We start from the raw sequence: 18,527 nt of genomic DNA, 5'->3' as shown, positions 1-18,527 counted from the left end.
AACAATATTACAGGTAGGAGAAATACGAGGAACTACCACGATGCTTAGCAGAAGCTAATGCAGACATAGAGAAGAGCAGCTACACCAGAGAAGAATGTGTGAGGTCCTTGTGCTTTTGCCTCAAGATACGTTGCTCTGTAGTTTGAGTAGCAGAAACATCTGCATCTTGCTCTCTGTCTGAAAGAGAACTGGCTTTATTTGGAGTCTTTGCCCTTTTTTGTTTTGCATTTAAGCTAGGTTTGTTTGATAGGTTTTGTTTTTTCTTCTCTGTAAAACAGTTGACAAATGAAAAACATATCAGTCCTCCTCTCCTGGGTCTGATCAGTTATTAGGCTTTTTGAGGCTAGCAACTATTAAATTTCTCCATTGTTCTGAGGCTATTTTCATCCTTATTTCGAGTCTGCAGAGTGAAATTATCAATATAGTAGAATGGAAAAGACATGGAACTCTGGGAAATGGATGGGAAATGGAAGGCCTAGGTTCTGGTTTTAATATTAATTGTATGACCCTGAATTCACTTGACCCCTCTGGGAATAAAGGTATTCTAAAATCCCTTTGAGCTCTACAGTTCGTTATTGAGATTTTTTTTTTCTTCTTCCTAAGGTATACTTTTTCCAGTTCCTACTGGAAGAGTTAGATTATTCTTAACCACTCTGTGAGCTCATCCCATTTGAAATGTTGATTCTTTTTCCTATTTCTTTGTTCTTTTTTATATTTAGGCCTCTTACCCTTAATCTTTTTCAGATAAAATGTTGGGACATGTCCACCATGGAGTGCTGCTGGACCCTACCTTCCCTTGGTGGGTTTGCCTACAGTCTTGCTTTCTCTCCTGTGGACATTGGCTGTTTGGCTATAGGCGTTGGGGATGGCATGATCCGTGTATGGAATACACTGTCCTTAAAAAACAACTATGATGTGAAAAATTTTTGGCAGGGTGTCAAGTCCAAGGTTACAGCGGTAAGGATGCTTTGAGCTTGCTTTGAACTTTTTTTCAAATAAGTCTCTTTTAGAGAATATCTGCTTACTTAAATGGACTCTGTTGGGAATCTAAACTTGGTAAAGGGCATTTTCAATGAAATTCAAAACTAGAAAAATAAAAGTACACTCTCTAACCTAACCTAAAATCAAAAAACCAAACCCATTGCCATCAAGTCAATTCCAACTCATAGCGACCCTATAGGTCAGAGTAAAACTGCCCCATAGAGTTTCCAAGAAGCACCTGGTGGGTTTGAACTGCCAACGTTTTTGGTTAGCAGCCATAGCAGTTAACCACTATGCCGCCAGGGTTTTGTAACATAACCCATTTTCCCAAAATACAGGGTTTAAAATTGTTAAGACCTTGTTCAAGTCACCGTATTTTCTAATAGTAAGAAATTAGGAATAACCTGAATATGTGTTCTTAAAAGATACATTAAACTATGAAATAAACTCATGTTGGAATGGGAATACATTATGAAAAATGATAATGTAGATTTCTTTTGATGTGGGAAGATGGTAATGATTCATGAAAAATGCAAATTATAAAACAGGGAATGCAGTTTACAAAGTAGTATGTGTGATTTTTCCTTTCCTCCTAATTGATACTTCTGTTGTTGGTACGGTATTTACTGTAGAAGCAGTAAACATTTGTGGTTTAAAAATAAAACCAAACAATACAGCAGTGTAGAAAGCAAAAGTATTTTCCTGCCCCAACTTCCACACCATTCTTCCACTTACCTAATCCAGAGAACCACTATTGACAGTTTGCAATAGAGCTTTCCAAATCTTCTTTATCATAATTAGAACCATTCTTTTTAAATTGTTTTGGAGTCTTTTCTCCCCACTCAGTATTATATCATAGACATCATTTAAATATTTGAACTCATGTTTAAGAATAGTGTATATCTCTGTTTATTCACAACAAAATGTCTGGAAAGATACAAAACTAGTAATGAGTTTTTTTGGTGGGTGAAATTATAGGTGACTGTACTTTGTTTTTAATGCGTTTTTGTTTCTGTCTTTTTAAATAATGAAGATTTGTTACTTTTGAAATTAGAAGAAACCAAGAACAAGAAAGTTTCTCATTTTAGTCCGTAAAAGATAATGGGAATTTCCTGTGTGTCCGTCCTCTCATACATTCTTACTTGGCAACTTTTTTTTTTTTTTTTTTGTAGCTGTGCTGGCACCCAACCAAGGAAGGTTGCTTAGCATTTGGAACTGATGATGGAAAAGTGGGCTTGTATGACACCTACTCCAACAAGTAAGAAAGAGTAATTGAGCACATTGATCAGAATGTCAGTGATGGATTTGATTTTGAGTTCATAAACCTCGATATATATCACAGTTGTCTGGGAAGCGTTTGGAAGATAAGATTCTGGCTCTGAGGCTAGGGCCTGGAACTCTGACTTCTTAAAAAATTATTTGGGTGACAGTAATTTAGCCCATCTGACCTTTGAAAACCACCAAAATAAATAACTTCCTTTTGGTTTCCCTCAAGTGTTTTTTTCCCCCCCACAAAAAATTTCAGACATACGTAAAGGTTGAAAGACTATACCTTCTTCCATCTGGATTCAACAGTTCTGCTATATTTGCTTTATCTTTGTGTATATGCATGTCTCTCTTTTTATATTTTACCTGAAATACATGAAACTAAGTTGCAGGTATGACATTTCTGTCTTACATTTCTGCAAATAAGGACATTCTCTTGTATAAAACCACAATATTATAATCACCTTAAGAAAATTAACAGTAATTGCCTAATGTGGTCTGACATCTGATCCATATTCAGTTTTCTCAGTTGGGCCAAAAATGTTTTTTCTAGCTATTTTTTTGTTTGTTTTTTCTTTTCCAAATTAGTATTCAATCAGGGTTGACACACTGCAGTTTGTTGTTACATATCTTTAGCCTTTTAATCTAGAGTACTGCCCTAACTTCTTTGCATAACATTACCTTTTCAATTTGAAGACTGTGGTTAAGTTGTTGTAGGATATGCTATATTTTGGGCTTGTCTGCGTATTTCCTCGTGGTGACTTCTAACTCATTTCTCTATTCCCTCTGTTTCCTGTAAACTGAAAGTTTGGTCTAAAGCTGTTGTGTCCTTTATAGTAGTCACTAACCAGTGGCTGTTGTGGCTATTGAACACTTGCAGTGTGGCAAGTCCAAATTGAGATGTGCTGTGAGTGTAAAATACACACCAAATTTGAATTACTTAGTACAAAAAAATTTTCAGTTTTTTTATTTTGATTACAATTTAATTTTTTAATATAGTAAGTTAAATATATTATTAAAACTAAAATTTATTTTACTTTTTAATGTGACTATTAGAAAATTTTAAGTTGTATATGTGTATGTGTAGTTCATAGTCCACATCTATCAGACAAAACTACTCTAGAGTTCTATTAGATTCTAGACCTGCACAGTTCAATTTGTAGCCAGTAGCTGCCTCTCAAGTGAAAAATAACCACATGAACCACAGCCTACATGCCTCTGAAACCAGAAGAACTAGATAGTACCCAATTACCATTACTGACCCCTCTGACTGGGATCCCAGATAGAGTGGGAGAAAAATTGCAAGAAAAAAATGAAATTCTTAAAAAAGAAAAAGACTAGATTTACTGGTTTAACAGACTGGAGGATCCCCTTAGACTATGGCCCTAAAATAAACAGTAACACCCAAGAGGAGCATGCTCCTTAGAACAATCAATTATGTGAGATCAAAAGGGCAACATTTGCCCAAAAGTAAAGATGAGAAGGCAGGAAGGGGTAGAAAACCAGGATGAAAGAAAGTAGGGAAGCTAGAATGTGAGGAGTGAAACCAGTGTCATAGAGCACTTTATGTACAAACTATAGAATGGGAAACTAACTTGTTCTGTAAACTTTCACCTAAAGCACACAAAAAAAGGAAAAATAGCCATATGTGACTAGTAGAATATTTTTATTATCGTAGAAAGTTTTTTGGGGGCAGTATTGTTCTATACCAGGCTTGATGAACTATCGTCCATCACAGCCACACCATTTGTTCATGTCTTGTCTGTGGCTGCTTTCACACTCCGCAGAGCTGCACAGTAGTGACAGAGACTACGTCTCAGAAAACCTGAAATACTTACTCCCTGGCCCTTTACAAGAAAAGTTTGCCTACCCTTGCTCTGGACCGTTCACTTCCAAGTGGGAATAATTTATTATACTGCAGAATTAATCTTCTTTATATGTAATTAAGTATTTATATAGAACCTACATGTAAGTAACTCTTTTTTCCCTTTTTTAATTCTGAAAGTAAAAAATACTGCACTATCTCAAAGAGAAAATAAAGTCATGTATCAGTTTTTAAACAGCTTGGTATAACCCTGGTGGCACAGTGGTTACAAGCTTGGCTGCTAACCAAAAGGTCGGCAGCTAGAATCTACCATCTGCTCCTTGGAAACCCTATGAGGCAGTTCAGCTCTGTCCTGTGGGGTCGCTGTGAGTTAGAATCAACTTGATGGCAACAAGTATAGTTACAAAATTACTGATTTTATTAACAACCTTCTTGTTATTATGACCTGAATATGCAAACTAATGCTAGAAGAGGCGTGTACGGAAAAGGATATTGCTATAAGTATGTTGTTAGGTATTCAGCCAGAACTGTTAATTCTGCTGCTTTTAGCCAAAGAAATTTTGGTTCATTGTCTAGAATGGTAACTATACTTCTGTTGGCTAACATGGAAAGTAAATCAGTCAACAGCTAGTTCAGTCATAGGTTCTGGAATCCTAGAATTCTAAAAGCTTACAAAGAATGTAATTTACATTAAAGGTAACAGTGCTGCCCTTTTTTTTCCAAGAAGCTAAACATTTTTTACTGATACATCGCATATCATTTATCACCGCAGCAACCTTAGAAAATACTTACAATCAAAGTTTCTTTAAAAAACATTAAAACCTGAAATTGGTTCAAGAACATAATGTTAATGGCATGAGTAAGCCTAAGATGATTTCTAGTCTTTTACTTGCATATGAGATAGGCGTATCTGAATGGTAATGATGTATGCTTAGCAGTAAGCTCAGTTCTGGGCTGAACAGTTTGCTATTTCTGTGTAGACAAATGGAAGAAACAGCCTATGTTTCTCAGTCATGAAAGCCTTTATGTTCCTGTGTAACCAGTAATATTAGAATATTTGACATTTAATTGAAGTGGGTGACTCAGAGGGAGAGATGGAGAAAATGATCTCAACTGACCAGATGGGTAGGGGTAACATTTGTTTCTGGGTAAAGTATATCAGGGACTTACTCATTTTGAAGTAGATACTGTACATGGTATGTTCTTTATGTATTCGCTTCTTTACAATTAACTGTTTGGAGAAGGGTACTGGTAAAGTATCTTTCTCTAGTATCGGCAACTAAGTTCATAATAGCGACCTTTTAGAAAAAGATGGTCTTTTTTCCACTATGCCTTTTTGTTTAACTCTTTGTGTTACTTCCCTTCCTGCCCCTCCAGACCGCCACAGGTTTCTAGCACATATCATAAGAAGACTGTGTACACTCTAGCCTGGGGGCCACCGGTGCCCCCTATGTCACTCGGTAAGTGTCCAAGCCATTCTATGATAAATGTGAAGGCATTCTCTTTCTTTCAGGTTAATCCTAAAATACTAAAACTGGACAGATTCATATAAGTATTCTAGTGCAGGGATTCCTTCTATAGGCTGCTGTGTCCCCAGGCATCCATGACGTGGCAGATGATAAGTTGGAATTCCTGGGAGAAGCCATTCATCATAAGCCTTCCAAAGCTAACTAAGACATTGTTGGTTCTCTTAGAGCTGAATGTTCTTATTGTGGGCGTAGTTATCATATGCTGGGTCCTAATACCCCATCCAGTGTTCTTCATTATAACTTACTATCACTTAATTTTATCAGACTTAGAATGTCATTTCATTGTATTAATGGAATAATGATCATCCATTTCGCCCACAGTAAAGCAAACCTAGAATTTCTCAAATCATCTCCTCTTGCCTTTCAGTATATTCTGCCCCTTTCCTGCTTCTAGCCCCACAACCTTTTCTTTCTTTTCCTTAGCCCTAAAGTGGTGGGTCTTTTATAATATCCTTTAAAATGAATGTGTTCCGCAAAAGTCTCTGACGAACTTTTCTTAACCATCTGTGATGAAACGTTGTAAATTTCCGTAGTATTCGCATTACAGAGAGGTTACAGATAGTGTAAATTATCAGAACTCAAGCAGCCTTAGAAGTGTAGTTTGTTCATTCAACAAATGTTTATTGACTACTTTTACTTCCTTTGTGCCAGGCATGGTCCTAGCACTGGAGATACAATGTTGGAAATAAAACTTGCCCTTACAGAAACCCACCAGAACCACTGTTTGCTTCTTTAAAATTAATAAGGTGTTGTAATACAGGAAATCATTGTTTTGAGGACACCTCCTTATAGTTAGTCATAGTAAGTTCTTCAGCTCCGTATATTTATATGCCCAAAGAGTAGAATACTTCTTTCTGGAAGAAAAAGTAAATTTTCAAGATAAAAGCTTTGATTTGAGACCATAGATGTGTATTTTCTGTTCCCAGCTTTGGCGCCTCTCCTATTTTGAATGCCAGAAGAATGTTAAAAGCAAATATGTTCAGATACAAGGAATAGTGAGCTTTATTAAAATGTTTCAAATATACAGTTCTCTTAAACAACTTATAGTATAATTTGACCATACTATAGCAACAAATAGTTGACCTGCTGAAGTACAAAACTGGTAAACTTCGTTTGCTTGCTTCTCACAGGAGGAGAAGGAGACAGACCTTCCCTCACGTTATACAGCTGTGGAGGGGAAGGGATTGTCTTACAGCATAACCCCTGGAAGCTTAGTGGAGAGGCCTTTGACATCAACAAACTCATCAGGGATACCAATTCAATCAAAGTGAGTTCTTGTGATCTAAAGTCTTCTTTTTACCTCTACATCATGGGTTTTTCGTCTTGCATAATAAATGCCATTGGAGGTATCCATCATGATCAGTCAGATTTCTTAGATGATCTTAAAAGGCTCCGTGAGTGAATCTGAGTTCTTACACATACCTTAGGAGTCTACCCTTGAGTAAAAAAAAAAAAAAAAAAAGCAAAGAACAACAACAAAAAGTTTTGTCTCAGTTGCAGTGGTGATTAAAACTTTCCGATCTTGAGTGTTAAGCATCCTTTTCAGACCAACCGCTTCTCCAGAGTGACGCCTCGGTAAAAGTAACTTTGTAATCCGGTGTCCATATGCAGCTGCAAGGTATTTTATGCTCAAAATAGAGCAGTCATTTTGTTTTTGTGTTTGTTTTCTTAGTTTGAAATAATTTCAGATTTACACAAGAGGTAGAATAATAATAATACAAAGAATTCTCTTTTATCCTTTATCTAGATTCTCACATTTAATCACATTTGCTTTGCCATTCTGTCTACATATCAGTGTGTCAGAAATATCTTTTGAAGTCAGACCATAAATATTGAGCCTTACCTTTCAAGATAATAGTGTAACTCGCTGTTTTTCGGTATAAAAAAACCAAACCCAGTGCCGTCGAGTCGATTCTGACTCATAGCGACCCTATAGGGCAGAGTAGAACTGCCCCATATGGTTTCCAAGGAGCACCTGGCAGATTCAAACTGCTGACCCTTTGGTTAGGAGCCGTAACACTTAACCAGTACACCACCAGGGTTTCCGTTTTTTGTATAGCTAGTGCAAAAATGACACTTAATTCATAAATGGGATTACGTTGTATTGATTATACTCTTTCATTGTCTTAAATGTTACCTGAATGTTAACATTCAGCAATTAATAAAAGAGACAGAATTCCTGTTTTTCTTGAGCTTTAGTTGAATATATAAACCAGAAGTTCAGAGGAGGAGCCTAAAATGGGAATAGAAATTTGAAATCCCTTTGCACTTAAATGGTAGGTGAAGAAGCTGTGGGCAGTATGAGGTGGGCTAAAGAGAGAGGTAAGAAGAGAAGAGGGGCCAGGCGGTCTTGGGGAACACCAACATAGAAAAGTCGAGAAGAATGCTCCTGGAAAGGAAATTTAAAAAAGATAGGAAGACAACAAGGAGAGTGTGTATAGCTTGTTGAGACCAAGACACTTGTATTGTCAAAGCCAACCGACATGTTTCACTCTTTATCATGGGATAAAAATCATTCTAATGCAGTTCATTTCACAAGGTTAGACATTTAATACTGACCGGCCTCTCTTTTTTTGTCCCAATTAGGAAATTGGAACACTTGTTCCATAGTTCTTCCACTAATTATATAGATTATTTACAAGCATGGCTATTGTATGATTAGAGCGTTTTAAACTCTAGGGATTTTTTTTCCTCATGTTCTCTTAGTTATCTAGTGCTGCTATAACAGAAATACCCACAGTTGGGTGGCTTTAACAAACAAAAATTTATTTTCTTATTTAGGAGGCTAAAGGTCCAAGTTGAGGGTGCCAGCCCCAGGGAAAAGCTCTTTCTCTGTGGGCTCTGGGGGAAGGCCCTTGTCTCTTTTCGGCTTCTGTTCCTCATTTCCTTGGCAATCTTCATGTGGCATCTGTATTCCCCATTTGTACTTGCTTGCTTCTGTGGCTGATCTCTTCCTTTTATGTCTCAAAAGTGGTTGGCTTAAGACACACACTACACTTAATATGGCCTTGTTAGCATAAAAAGAAAACCCCATTACCAGATGGGATCACCTCCACATATATAGGGGCTAGGATTCTGACATCTAGTTTGGGGAGACACAATTTAACCCACGGCACTGTCATCACTGATTTGTAAGATGTAGGGAGTGAAGAGCAATGTTTTTAGTCAAGATTGCTTTGTTTTGCTTCCTAGTACAAATTGCCAGTACACACAGAGATCAGCTGGAAAGCAGATGGCAAAATCATGGCTCTTGGCAATGAAGATGGGTATGTGTTTATTTAAAAAAGAAACTTTGTAATCGCACGTACAGTTGATTACCAGCTGGTTAATGCCATCTGTAATGCTAGTTGGGGAAGCCCTGTTGTATTTGGTTTTCTGATTTATCCTCGCTCTCCTCGATGATCTAGGAGTGTTCTGCATCTTTGAGAACTGCAGAATGATGGAGAGTATTTTGGCTACAGTGTTTTTTCCATGGTTGTCCTATGCCTGATAGAAAGCTCATCACCTGCATTGACCTACCTAAATCTTTTTCCATTTTTTTAAAGTAAGCCTAAGGAGCCTGGGTGGCACAAGTGGCTTGCGATTGGCTGTTAACCTAAAGGTTGGTGGTTCAGACTCACCCACTGGCTCCACAGAAGAAAGGCCTGGTGAGCTGCTTCTGTAAAGATGACGGCTAAGAAAGCCCTGTGGAGCAGTTCTACTCTGTAACACGTCGGGTCACCATGAGTCGGGGGCAGGCTCAACGGCAGCGAACAACAGCAGGCAGAGGTGCTTTTTAGGCCTCGCTATAACGTGTCCAGTGTTGACCATAGAAACATAGTCCTAATTCAGCCATTCACTCATTAACTCCTCTCTTTTAACTTTCAACTTCTCCTTAGCACTTTCTATTACAAGTCTCTAATGAACGTCATTTTCCAAAGATTGTTAGAATTTTTAAAGGCCGAATATAATTGAGAGAACAGGCTTTTGGACCTGGGTCTTCACGGGAGAATGTCCTTTGCCATGACAGATGGGGTTATCTTTCCAATTGCATTTCACTCGTCCCTGCCTGACGGAGTGAGGGGCGTATCTGTTTGCATTGGCCTGTAATTTCATCATCCATCTTTCTTGTCTTGTGTTTTTTACTCTAGATCAATAGAAATATTTCAGGTCCCCAACTTGAAACTCATCTGCACCATCCAGCAGCATCACAAGCTTGTGAATGCCATTAGCTGGCATCATGAGCACGGCAGCCAGCCAGAGCTGAGCTATCTGATGGCCTCTGGGTCCAACAACGCAGTCATTTATGTGCACAACCTGAGGACTGTCATAGGTAACTTCCATACCAGGGAGGATATTTAGCTACTTTCCATTCCAATCTTTATACTTTTTTACTTTATTCTTGGCATTAAAATAGATGTGTTTTTCTGCTGTCAAAAGTAATACATTCATCTTACTTTTAAAAGTCTTTCAAATATGATAAAAATGTTAACTTAGAAAATGAAGCTTCCCCATAAGCCCACTTCTTGATAATAACCAGTGTTACTAGTTTGCTGCATGTTTTCTCCAGATTTTAACCTACATATATGTATATGTTAGTATGGAGGTTTGCATTTCTGTGTAGTTGTTTGAGAAAGTGGTCTCATATAAGTGATGATATGTCCTTCTTGGTATGCCATCCAGAGGCATTATTTGCATTTCGGTGGCATTTGATGGCTTTTGTGGCCTACCTTGTGCCTGTAGCAATGCCAATGCTCTTAACCACTAGACAAAATTGCCTGTTAAAAGTCCCCTAGGAAGCATATAGCAGAATCTTTGGCCATGTTAACACCATCCTGTATGAACCTCTACGTCTTTTTAGGTACTGATAGCAATAACATCTTCCCCTTTCCTTTTAGAGAGCAATCCTGAATCTCCAGTAACCATTACAGAGCCTTACCGGACCCTCTCAGGGCACACAGCCAAGATTACCAGCCTGGCTTGGAGCCCACATCATGACGGGAGACTGGTATCTGCTTCCTACGATGGAACGGCGCAGGTACTATTGTGTTCAACCCTTTGGGTTCTTCTCCGTGTACTGTTTTCCCCAAATGATATACATATTTCCCTCCTCTCTACCCCTACCCAGTATCCTCTACCAGAAGGGATTTTTTGGGCTCTAGAAGACATTTTTGTTCTATTTCACATGTTTGGGCCTTTGCAGGCTAAGATTGGGTTTTACTTTAGATGAAACGGAAAATGATTGATAGAAGACATTTTTGTTCTATTTCACATGTTTGGGCCTTTGCAGGCTAAGATTGGGTTTTACTTTAGATGAAACGGAAAATGATTGATAGGAACTAGCTAAATTCTAACATTTTTAAAAGAAAGATTTCATTCTTACTATCATTATGTGGACTACACTGATGTGGGAAGTACTCTTTCATTCAAATACAGAAGTGTTGGCTAATAAATAACAAAAATAACCTTTAGTAATAAACTGGTAAGTTAGAAATCTCTGAGTTCTAAAAAATAAAGATGAAGTGCCAAGCCAGAACTGTGAGGTGGGAGTTTAGGATATCAGAAACAAAAACCTTAGGAACTGGGGCTCTGACATTGGGATGAATGTCTGTCTCAGTGTTGACTTGTAGTTGAGGTGTCTGCAAAAGCTGGGAGCCGTGAAAGGCTGCTTCTGTAAAACAGAGTAGACTAATACAGGAAATAGCAAGAAAATTGATCATTCGCCCAGGAACTTGGGGACATAAGAATCATCTGTGAGAAAATAGAACTGTAAGCATACACATGTAGGCTCTGAGTTAGCATTCTCTTCATAATACCAGAACTCCCAGTCCAAAAACTAACATACAGCACTGGTTTGGAACACTGAAATCCATGGGGCACCAGTAGAAGCTCACATGAAATCATCCCCATAGGAATGTCTCTACATCCCAGAGCATGTAAGTCTCACATAAAAAACAGCACTTGCTGTTTTTTATGTGAGACTTATAAATTACATGAGGAAATAAGAGTCAAAAGGTAAAAGTATTGAAAAACTTGTACCCCTAAACAATAGAGTAACAGAAACTTTTCTGTTCTACCATGTGACCTTTGGTTTTAGGTGTGGGATACTCTGCGAGAAGAGCCTCTGTGCAATTTCCGAGGACACCGAGGACGACTGCTTTGTGTGGAGTGGTCCCCGTTGGATCCAGACTGCATCTACTCCGGGGCAGATGACTTCTGTGTATACAAATGGCTCACTTCCATGCAGAATCATTCCCGGCCTCCTCAAGGTCAGTCAGAACCTGGAACCTGTAAAATGCTCTTCCAGCTCCCTTTCTTCTTCCTTAATAACTGAGTTGGTCAGAGTCAACCAAAGTAGCCATTTGTTCAGGACAGCAGCTGTGGTCTGGCAGGGGTTTGAAGGTCAAGCAAGGAAGGTAGCTAGGAGGGCCCAGAGAGCAACAACACCCAGATATCAAAAGGACAAAGAAGCCAACTTACAGAGGTGCACACTGACCAAATCTGTACAATTTGGATTTGAAACAATTCCATTTTTGACTATGAGAGATTGAATGGTAACAGACTTGCCTACTCACTATAAACAACTAGAAAACTAGGCAACATATTAAACAACTAGGAATTTGCCCAAATAAATGAAATGATATGTCTACATAAAGACTTGTTCAGGATGTTCGCAGCAGCTTTATCTGTAATTGCCAAAAACTGGAAACAATCCAGATGTCCATCTCAGGTCAGTCAGTAAATCGTGGTGATGCCAGCAGTGGAATTCTACTCAGCAATAAAGAGGAAGTAATTACAGATGAACACCACAACATCAATGAATCTCAGAGAAAACATGCTGAGCAAAAGAAGCCAATACAAAAGACTGTATCCTTGTCGTTCCATTTATATAAAGTTCTAGAACAGAAAACTAAGCTGTAGCGACAGCAGATGAGTGATTGCCTAGGACTTGGTGGGGCATGAGTGGGGCGTGCAGCATCTTTCTACAAAGAGGCATGAGGGAGGGAGCTTTGGAGGTGATGGAAATACTCTATATCTTGTTTGTGGTGGCGGTGGTCACAAAACTGTACGTTTGTCACATGCATCAAAGTGTTAAGATATGGGTGTATTTTATTATATTAAGTTATATCTCAATAAAGTTGATTTAGAAATAAGCAAAGGACAAAAATTTTTTTAATAAATAAATAACAATAATGGATCATGACCTTAAATAGGAATCCAAGAGTCCATATGGACATAAATAAATGGGAAAAAGCAAAATCTCTTCATTACAGTAGAGTGCTATAAGAGAGATCAGTACAGTCTATTCCACTCAATTTTGACACCAGTTGAGTAAATCAGTACTTTTTCCTCTGATTCTAACCACCAGAACTAGGTCAGCTCTCGCAAAAGGGCATAGTCTTCCAAACTGCCGAGTTTGCCCAAGACCACACACAGCAGCCTCGAGCCTACAACAGCGTGTTTATGATTTAGTGAAATCCCAAAAAGGTCATGTTGGGCATGTTAACCTTTTAATACTAGAACTCTGGAATTCATCGGGAAGGAAGCGAAAGGGTTAGAATGCTGTCAAAAAGTACTGCAATATTAGAGATTATGTTCTAAAGTGCTTTTAAACTAAGAATGTAAATTTTAGTCTATCCTTTTTTTCTTTTTTTTTTTTTAATTGTGATTCTTATAGGCAAAAAAAGTATTGAATTAGAGAAAAAAAGGCTCTCTCAACCTAAGTCAAAACCCAAAAAGAAGAAAAAGCCCACCTTGAGAGTGCCCACAAAGCAGGAGTCATTTGACGGGAATGAAGAAGAGAGCCTAAAGGAGAGTTCCGGGCCTGTTGAGAATGGAGTGTCAGACCAGGAAGGGGAGGAGGAAGCACAGGAGCCTGAGGTGCCCTGCGGCCTCACTTCAGCGGGTGTGTGGTGGAACCCTGTGTTTACTAACTCTAAGCTTCCTTCGTCATGTCGAGGAAACTAAGTTAGGCTCTTGTCCAATTTGAAACTTCTGTGCCTCTGACTGACCATTTTTCTAACTCCTTAACACAGTATCTTTGGTGCCCTTGGACGCTGCACTGTTTTTTTGTTTTTTGTTTTTAAACTTTATTTGTTGTTGTTAGGTGCTGTTGAGCTGGTTCCAACTCATAGCAACCGACCCTATGTACAACAGAAGGAACCACTGCCCAGTCCTGCGCCATCCTTACAGTCGTTGTTCTGCTTGAGCTCATTGTTGCAGCCACTGTGTCAGTCCACCTTGTTGAGGGTCTTCCTCTTTTCTGTTGACCCTGTACTTTGCCAAGCACAGTGTCCTCCAGGGACTGATCCCTCCTGACAACAAACTCTGAGCCTCTAAAATCAATACTTTCTAGGGGCCCTGATGGCACAATGGTTAAGAGCTATTGTGGCTGCTAACCAAAAAAAGGTCAGCAGTTCAGATCCACCAGCGGCTCCTTGGAAACCCTGTGGGACAGTTCTCCTCTGTCCTATAGGGTCGCTGTAAGTCATAATCTACTTGATGGCAGCAGGCCTGGTTTGGGTTTTTATTGGATCTACTGGGTGACTGGAATGGCAATAGTGAAGTTCTGCAGAGAAAACGTTTTCTCTACTTGACAGGGTAAGACTGTGGGACAGAGTGAAGCTAGGATAGTATACTACAGAAACTTAAATGGAAAAAGTTTCAACAATATGACATCATCGACCGTGTAGTCTTTTTTATTGAAAGAAAACTACTGTCCCTAACTTTTTTTTTTTAAACTGTGTTTTGTGTGAAAGTTTGTCCCTGTCATTCGACTTATGAATGTCTGACCTAGGAGCTGCCATCACTTCGGAAACTTGCAAGTTCTTATTCCTCCTACCTGTAGCTTGTACCTGTCTTGCTGTCTTCTCACCAAAAAAATTATGAATGGCAATTAGGTCCTTCCTGTCTGTTAAGCTGTAGTGGCAGTTCTCAGATTTCTCACAAAACAGATTTTCAGGATTTCAGCGGTAATTTCAGTAATGCAGCCTGTTTCTAGTTTGAAGAGAAAAAACTGTTACTGGCTAAGATTTTAGCACTTTTGTTATTATTTTATATACTTAAAGTTCTGGTGCCTGTTACCTATTAAAATGGGTAGTTAAATACCAGGTAATAGAAGTAGAAGCAGTAACTCATGCTTAATTTTTAAAGCAATATTTTGATGTAACATAATTAAAATGGCCAAAATATCTGGTACAGAAGTATCCATGACCTCCTTTAGCCCAAAGGATGTCTGTTGAACCCATAGTCTGGGTAAATAAAAAGAGTTAAAAGTTTAATGGATGTTTTTTAGATTTATCAAAGTACGTTTTTATTACAAAATGATTACACAAACTGTTTTTTACCCCTATAGATCAGCGGCTTTTTTTTTTAAGTTTATGGTTGTGTGCGCTCAAGATTGTGACTCCAAATCAAATACACATAATATTTTGTACTAGTAAAGTTTTTCCTTATTTGCATAAATGTGTAATTAGTGCTTTGTCGCCTAAATATATAGAAAGTGCCTTGTAATCTGAGTGGAGTTTGAGTACTCCCAGGCCTATCTATGGTATGGTATAAAGCTGTGGAGACTAGAAAGTGTTATAACTTTTCCTTAGGTCAGCTTGTCAGAGTTGTAAATATTAAACTTGTAGATTCCTGGAACTCAATGAGTTTGTGAGGTGGGAAAGGGGAGACCATCCATGCTTCCTTTCCAAGGTATTTTATCTCATCTGTTTTGGTGATAGACAAAATCACATCACTGAGACTGGTGTAGCTTTTATTTTGAAAAAGAACTGGATCCTGCGTTGTTCTTATCGCAAACATTTTTTATTCTTTTTCCCCTGTGACAGTTTCTAGAGAACCAATTATCTATTCTTCAGTTGCCTTGGGCTTTGAAAAGTCCAAAGTCATCATTAATAACAAAGTCACTTTACCAAAAAAGGAGGCAGCTAAAGAGAAACCAGGTTGGTGTCTAATTATTAAAATATTTTTTAAAAGTATCCTATTACATGCAACCGAAAACTCAAAGCTGAGTTTTTTTGGTGGTTTTTGGTTTTTGTTTTTTAAGTTTTTAAATATTTGTAAGGTACTTTGACTATGTTCCTGGTGGCATAGTGGTTAAGTGCTACGGCTGCTAACCAGAGGGTCAGCAGTTCGAATCTGCCAGGCGCTCCTTGGAAACTCTATGGGGCAGTTCTACTCTGTCCTGTAGGGTTGCTATGAGTTGGAATCAACTCAACGGCACTGGGGTTTTGGGGTTGATAATGTTGCAATTTGAGATCATGCTTTTAAATTTTTATTTAGCACTTGAAGTGTAGCCTTGCATTGCTTGGTATTGCTTTGTGAATGTTTGCAAGGGCATTTCTGTATGTGTTGTGAACGTTGCCTCAGCTAATTTAATATGAAAGCTGCTTCATTGGAGTAGGAACTTTCTATACCCAGTAATACCACCTAGTAGTTACATTCATACAATGGACATTCAGTTTAGTCACACTGCCTGTACTTCTTATTCCCTATCAGAAGCCTTAATCAAGAAGAGAAAAGCTCGTTCCATGCTTCCACTGAGTACAAGCCTGGACCACAGGTCCAAAGAGGAGCTTCATCAGGACTGTTTGATACTAGCAACTGCAAAACATTCCAAAGGTACAAAAATACACTTACTGACCCATTTTTAGTCTTCTGGGGACTGGTACATAAGAGCTCCAGCTGCTTATTTGTCAAATGAATGGGGGAAATATGTCCAAGACTGTTGTCTGTATTTCTTCATTCTTTTCCAGCCATGTCCCTCCCACCCTGACCCTGCTGCCACGCTCCCCATTCTGACCCACTGCAACACTGCTCAGTGTTTTTGCGATGTAGAGCCCTGCTTTTACTGTTAGCAATCTAGTTGTCTCCAGCCATCTGTGTGCCAGGATTGGAACGTTGGCTTAAATCTGTCAGCATAAACTGGCACTTTCAATGTTTTTCTCCATTGAACAGTGTCTTTATGTAGAAAAAAATCCTTTGCTTTTTGGAAATACACCCATAATATGATAGTTCCTTTAAAAAGTACTTCAGAAACAAATTTTTGTTTACTGAGAGTTTTGTAGTTTGTGTTTTTCAAAGCCCTCATTTAGCGTCCATTTTTTTCGATATTTGAGCAAATACGAGTTTTTTAATTGTATGTGTTGAAAAAGGGGTTCACATAATAAAATGAAATTTAAACAGTGTAAAGAGATCGAAGAGAGTACAGTGCTCTCCCACCCTGACACCCAGTCCTCTACTTCTCCCCAGAGGCCACGGTGTTACCAGTTCCTTACCTCTGCAGAGATGGTTTATGCTTTTATGAATACATACAATCCTGTTTTTGGAACTTGGTGATAATTTTCCATAGTCTGTCCAATTAGTCATATACTTTTATGTTATTTCCCTTATTGGAAAATTAGTTAGCTTTTTAAAAAACAGAATGGATATTGAATCCCTTCCTGGTAGGTCCCAGTGAATGTTAAGGATGTTTCTTAGTAGGTTTTTTTGCTTTATCTGGTTTTTATAACCACATTTAAATACATGTTGAATTTTGGGTTTGCTTTTAAAATTCTACCTCTTTCCCTATATCTTTTCTTGGAGCAAACTACAAACTGTATTGTCAGATTGGATTTTGCAGCTTAACTGTTTTCATAGCTTGCTACCTTTGTAACCAGCAGGGGTCTTTGTTAGGGTAAAAAATGCTCTTTCTCAGTATCCGGAATGGGTGTTCCGGACATTTATTCAGAAGTAAGTGGACAGAAAACTGTAACCTGTGTAATCACTTCATCTAATTTTTTGTGTTTCTTAATGTACAGAGCTAAATGAGGACGTGATTACTGATCTTGAGGACAGATTTCACCTGGGGCTTTTCACAGACAGGTCTACCCTGTACAAAATGATTGAGGTTGAAGGTGAGGCAAATCCAGTCAACTAACCCCCTGCATCTTTATGCTCCCCTAACACATTGTATGTGGAGCCCTCATGGTACAGCAGTGGTTAAGAGTTAAGCTGCTAACCAAAAGATCAGCAATTTGAATCCACCAGCTGCTCCTTGGAAACCCTATGGGGCAGCTCTACTCTGTTCTATAGGGTCGCTACGAGTCGGAACTGACTCAGCAGCACCTGAGAACAGCAACAACACTTTGTACAGGACCCCAGGTGGTGCAAACAGTTTGTACTCAACTGCTAACCTAAAGGTTGGCATTTCAAACCCACCCAGTGGTACCGTGGAAGAAAAGGGCTGTAGTGATAAGCTTCCGCTAAGATTACAGTCAAGAAAACCCTATGGAGCACAGTTATACTTTAACACGTGGGGTTACCATGAGTTGAAATTGACTCAATGGCTTCTACCAACAACAGCAGTACTCTGTATGCCTCTCTTATGGCTGCCATCCCATGGTGTTGGAATGGCTAGTTTTACTTGTCATCTGACTAGGTTTTGAGTTCCTGATCTGCTTATTCACATACACCCCTTGCCTCTGGTTGAGGGCCCTAAGCATACATACATACTCATTCAGAGTGAGTAACTGAGTGGAAGTGAAAGTGGGTGGGTGACTGAGTGGGCTTCAGGCCCCATCATAGTCACTCTGTTCAGTGGCTTACCCATCAGTGAGTAGCTGCATATACTAGGAGTGCCTTCCTCTCATTCATTTGGAAGATGTTTCTGAAGTATCTTCCAAATATTGTTTCTCTTCCCAAAAGGAAAAGGTCACTTGGAAAATGGCCACCCTGAGTTATTTCACCAGCTCATGCTTTGGAAAGGAGATCTGAAAGGTATTCTCCAGACCGCAGCAGAAAGAGGGGAACTGACGGACAATCTTGTGGCTATGGCACCAGTGGGTATGTTCTTTTCAACAAAAGCACCGTCATCTCTAGGATACATCAACTAAAGATGGTTCTTAGCAGTACTAGTCTTGAGCTCAAAATCGCTTGCAAATACAATTATGATACAAACTTAA

The 18,527-nt window shown here is 38.8% G+C and overlaps 1 protein-coding gene across 5 annotated transcripts in view; it reads left to right on the top strand.

The window, feature by feature from the left end:
• Window positions 1-18,527, top strand: part of GEMIN5 (gem nuclear organelle associated protein 5) — a 42,235-nt gene that overhangs the window by 10,469 nt on the left and 13,239 nt on the right. For all 5 annotated transcript variants that reach the window (XM_049874172.1, XM_049874171.1, XM_049874170.1 and 2 more), the window contains exons 8-20: window positions 745-957; window positions 2,154-2,239; window positions 5,450-5,532; window positions 6,732-6,868; window positions 8,794-8,867; window positions 9,732-9,913; window positions 10,479-10,618; window positions 11,678-11,849; window positions 13,259-13,486; window positions 15,414-15,527; window positions 16,084-16,206; window positions 17,385-17,480; window positions 18,271-18,408. In XM_049874172.1, coding sequence (XP_049730129.1) covers window positions 745-957; window positions 2,154-2,239; window positions 5,450-5,532; window positions 6,732-6,868; window positions 8,794-8,867; window positions 9,732-9,913; window positions 10,479-10,618; window positions 11,678-11,849; window positions 13,259-13,486; window positions 15,414-15,527; window positions 16,084-16,206; window positions 17,385-17,480; window positions 18,271-18,408 — 1,786 coding nt within the window. The remainder of the gene's footprint in view (window positions 1-744; window positions 958-2,153; window positions 2,240-5,449; window positions 5,533-6,731; window positions 6,869-8,793; window positions 8,868-9,731; window positions 9,914-10,478; window positions 10,619-11,677; window positions 11,850-13,258; window positions 13,487-15,413; window positions 15,528-16,083; window positions 16,207-17,384; window positions 17,481-18,270; window positions 18,409-18,527) is intronic.

Source organism: Elephas maximus, chromosome 2, assembly GCF_024166365.1.
Source record: "Elephas maximus indicus isolate mEleMax1 chromosome 2, mEleMax1 primary haplotype, whole genome shotgun sequence".
Lineage (NCBI taxonomy): Eukaryota > Metazoa > Chordata > Mammalia > Proboscidea > Elephantidae > Elephas > Elephas maximus.
Note: the sequence above shows the minus strand (reverse complement) of the source record. Positions and strands in the feature narration are given on the sequence as shown.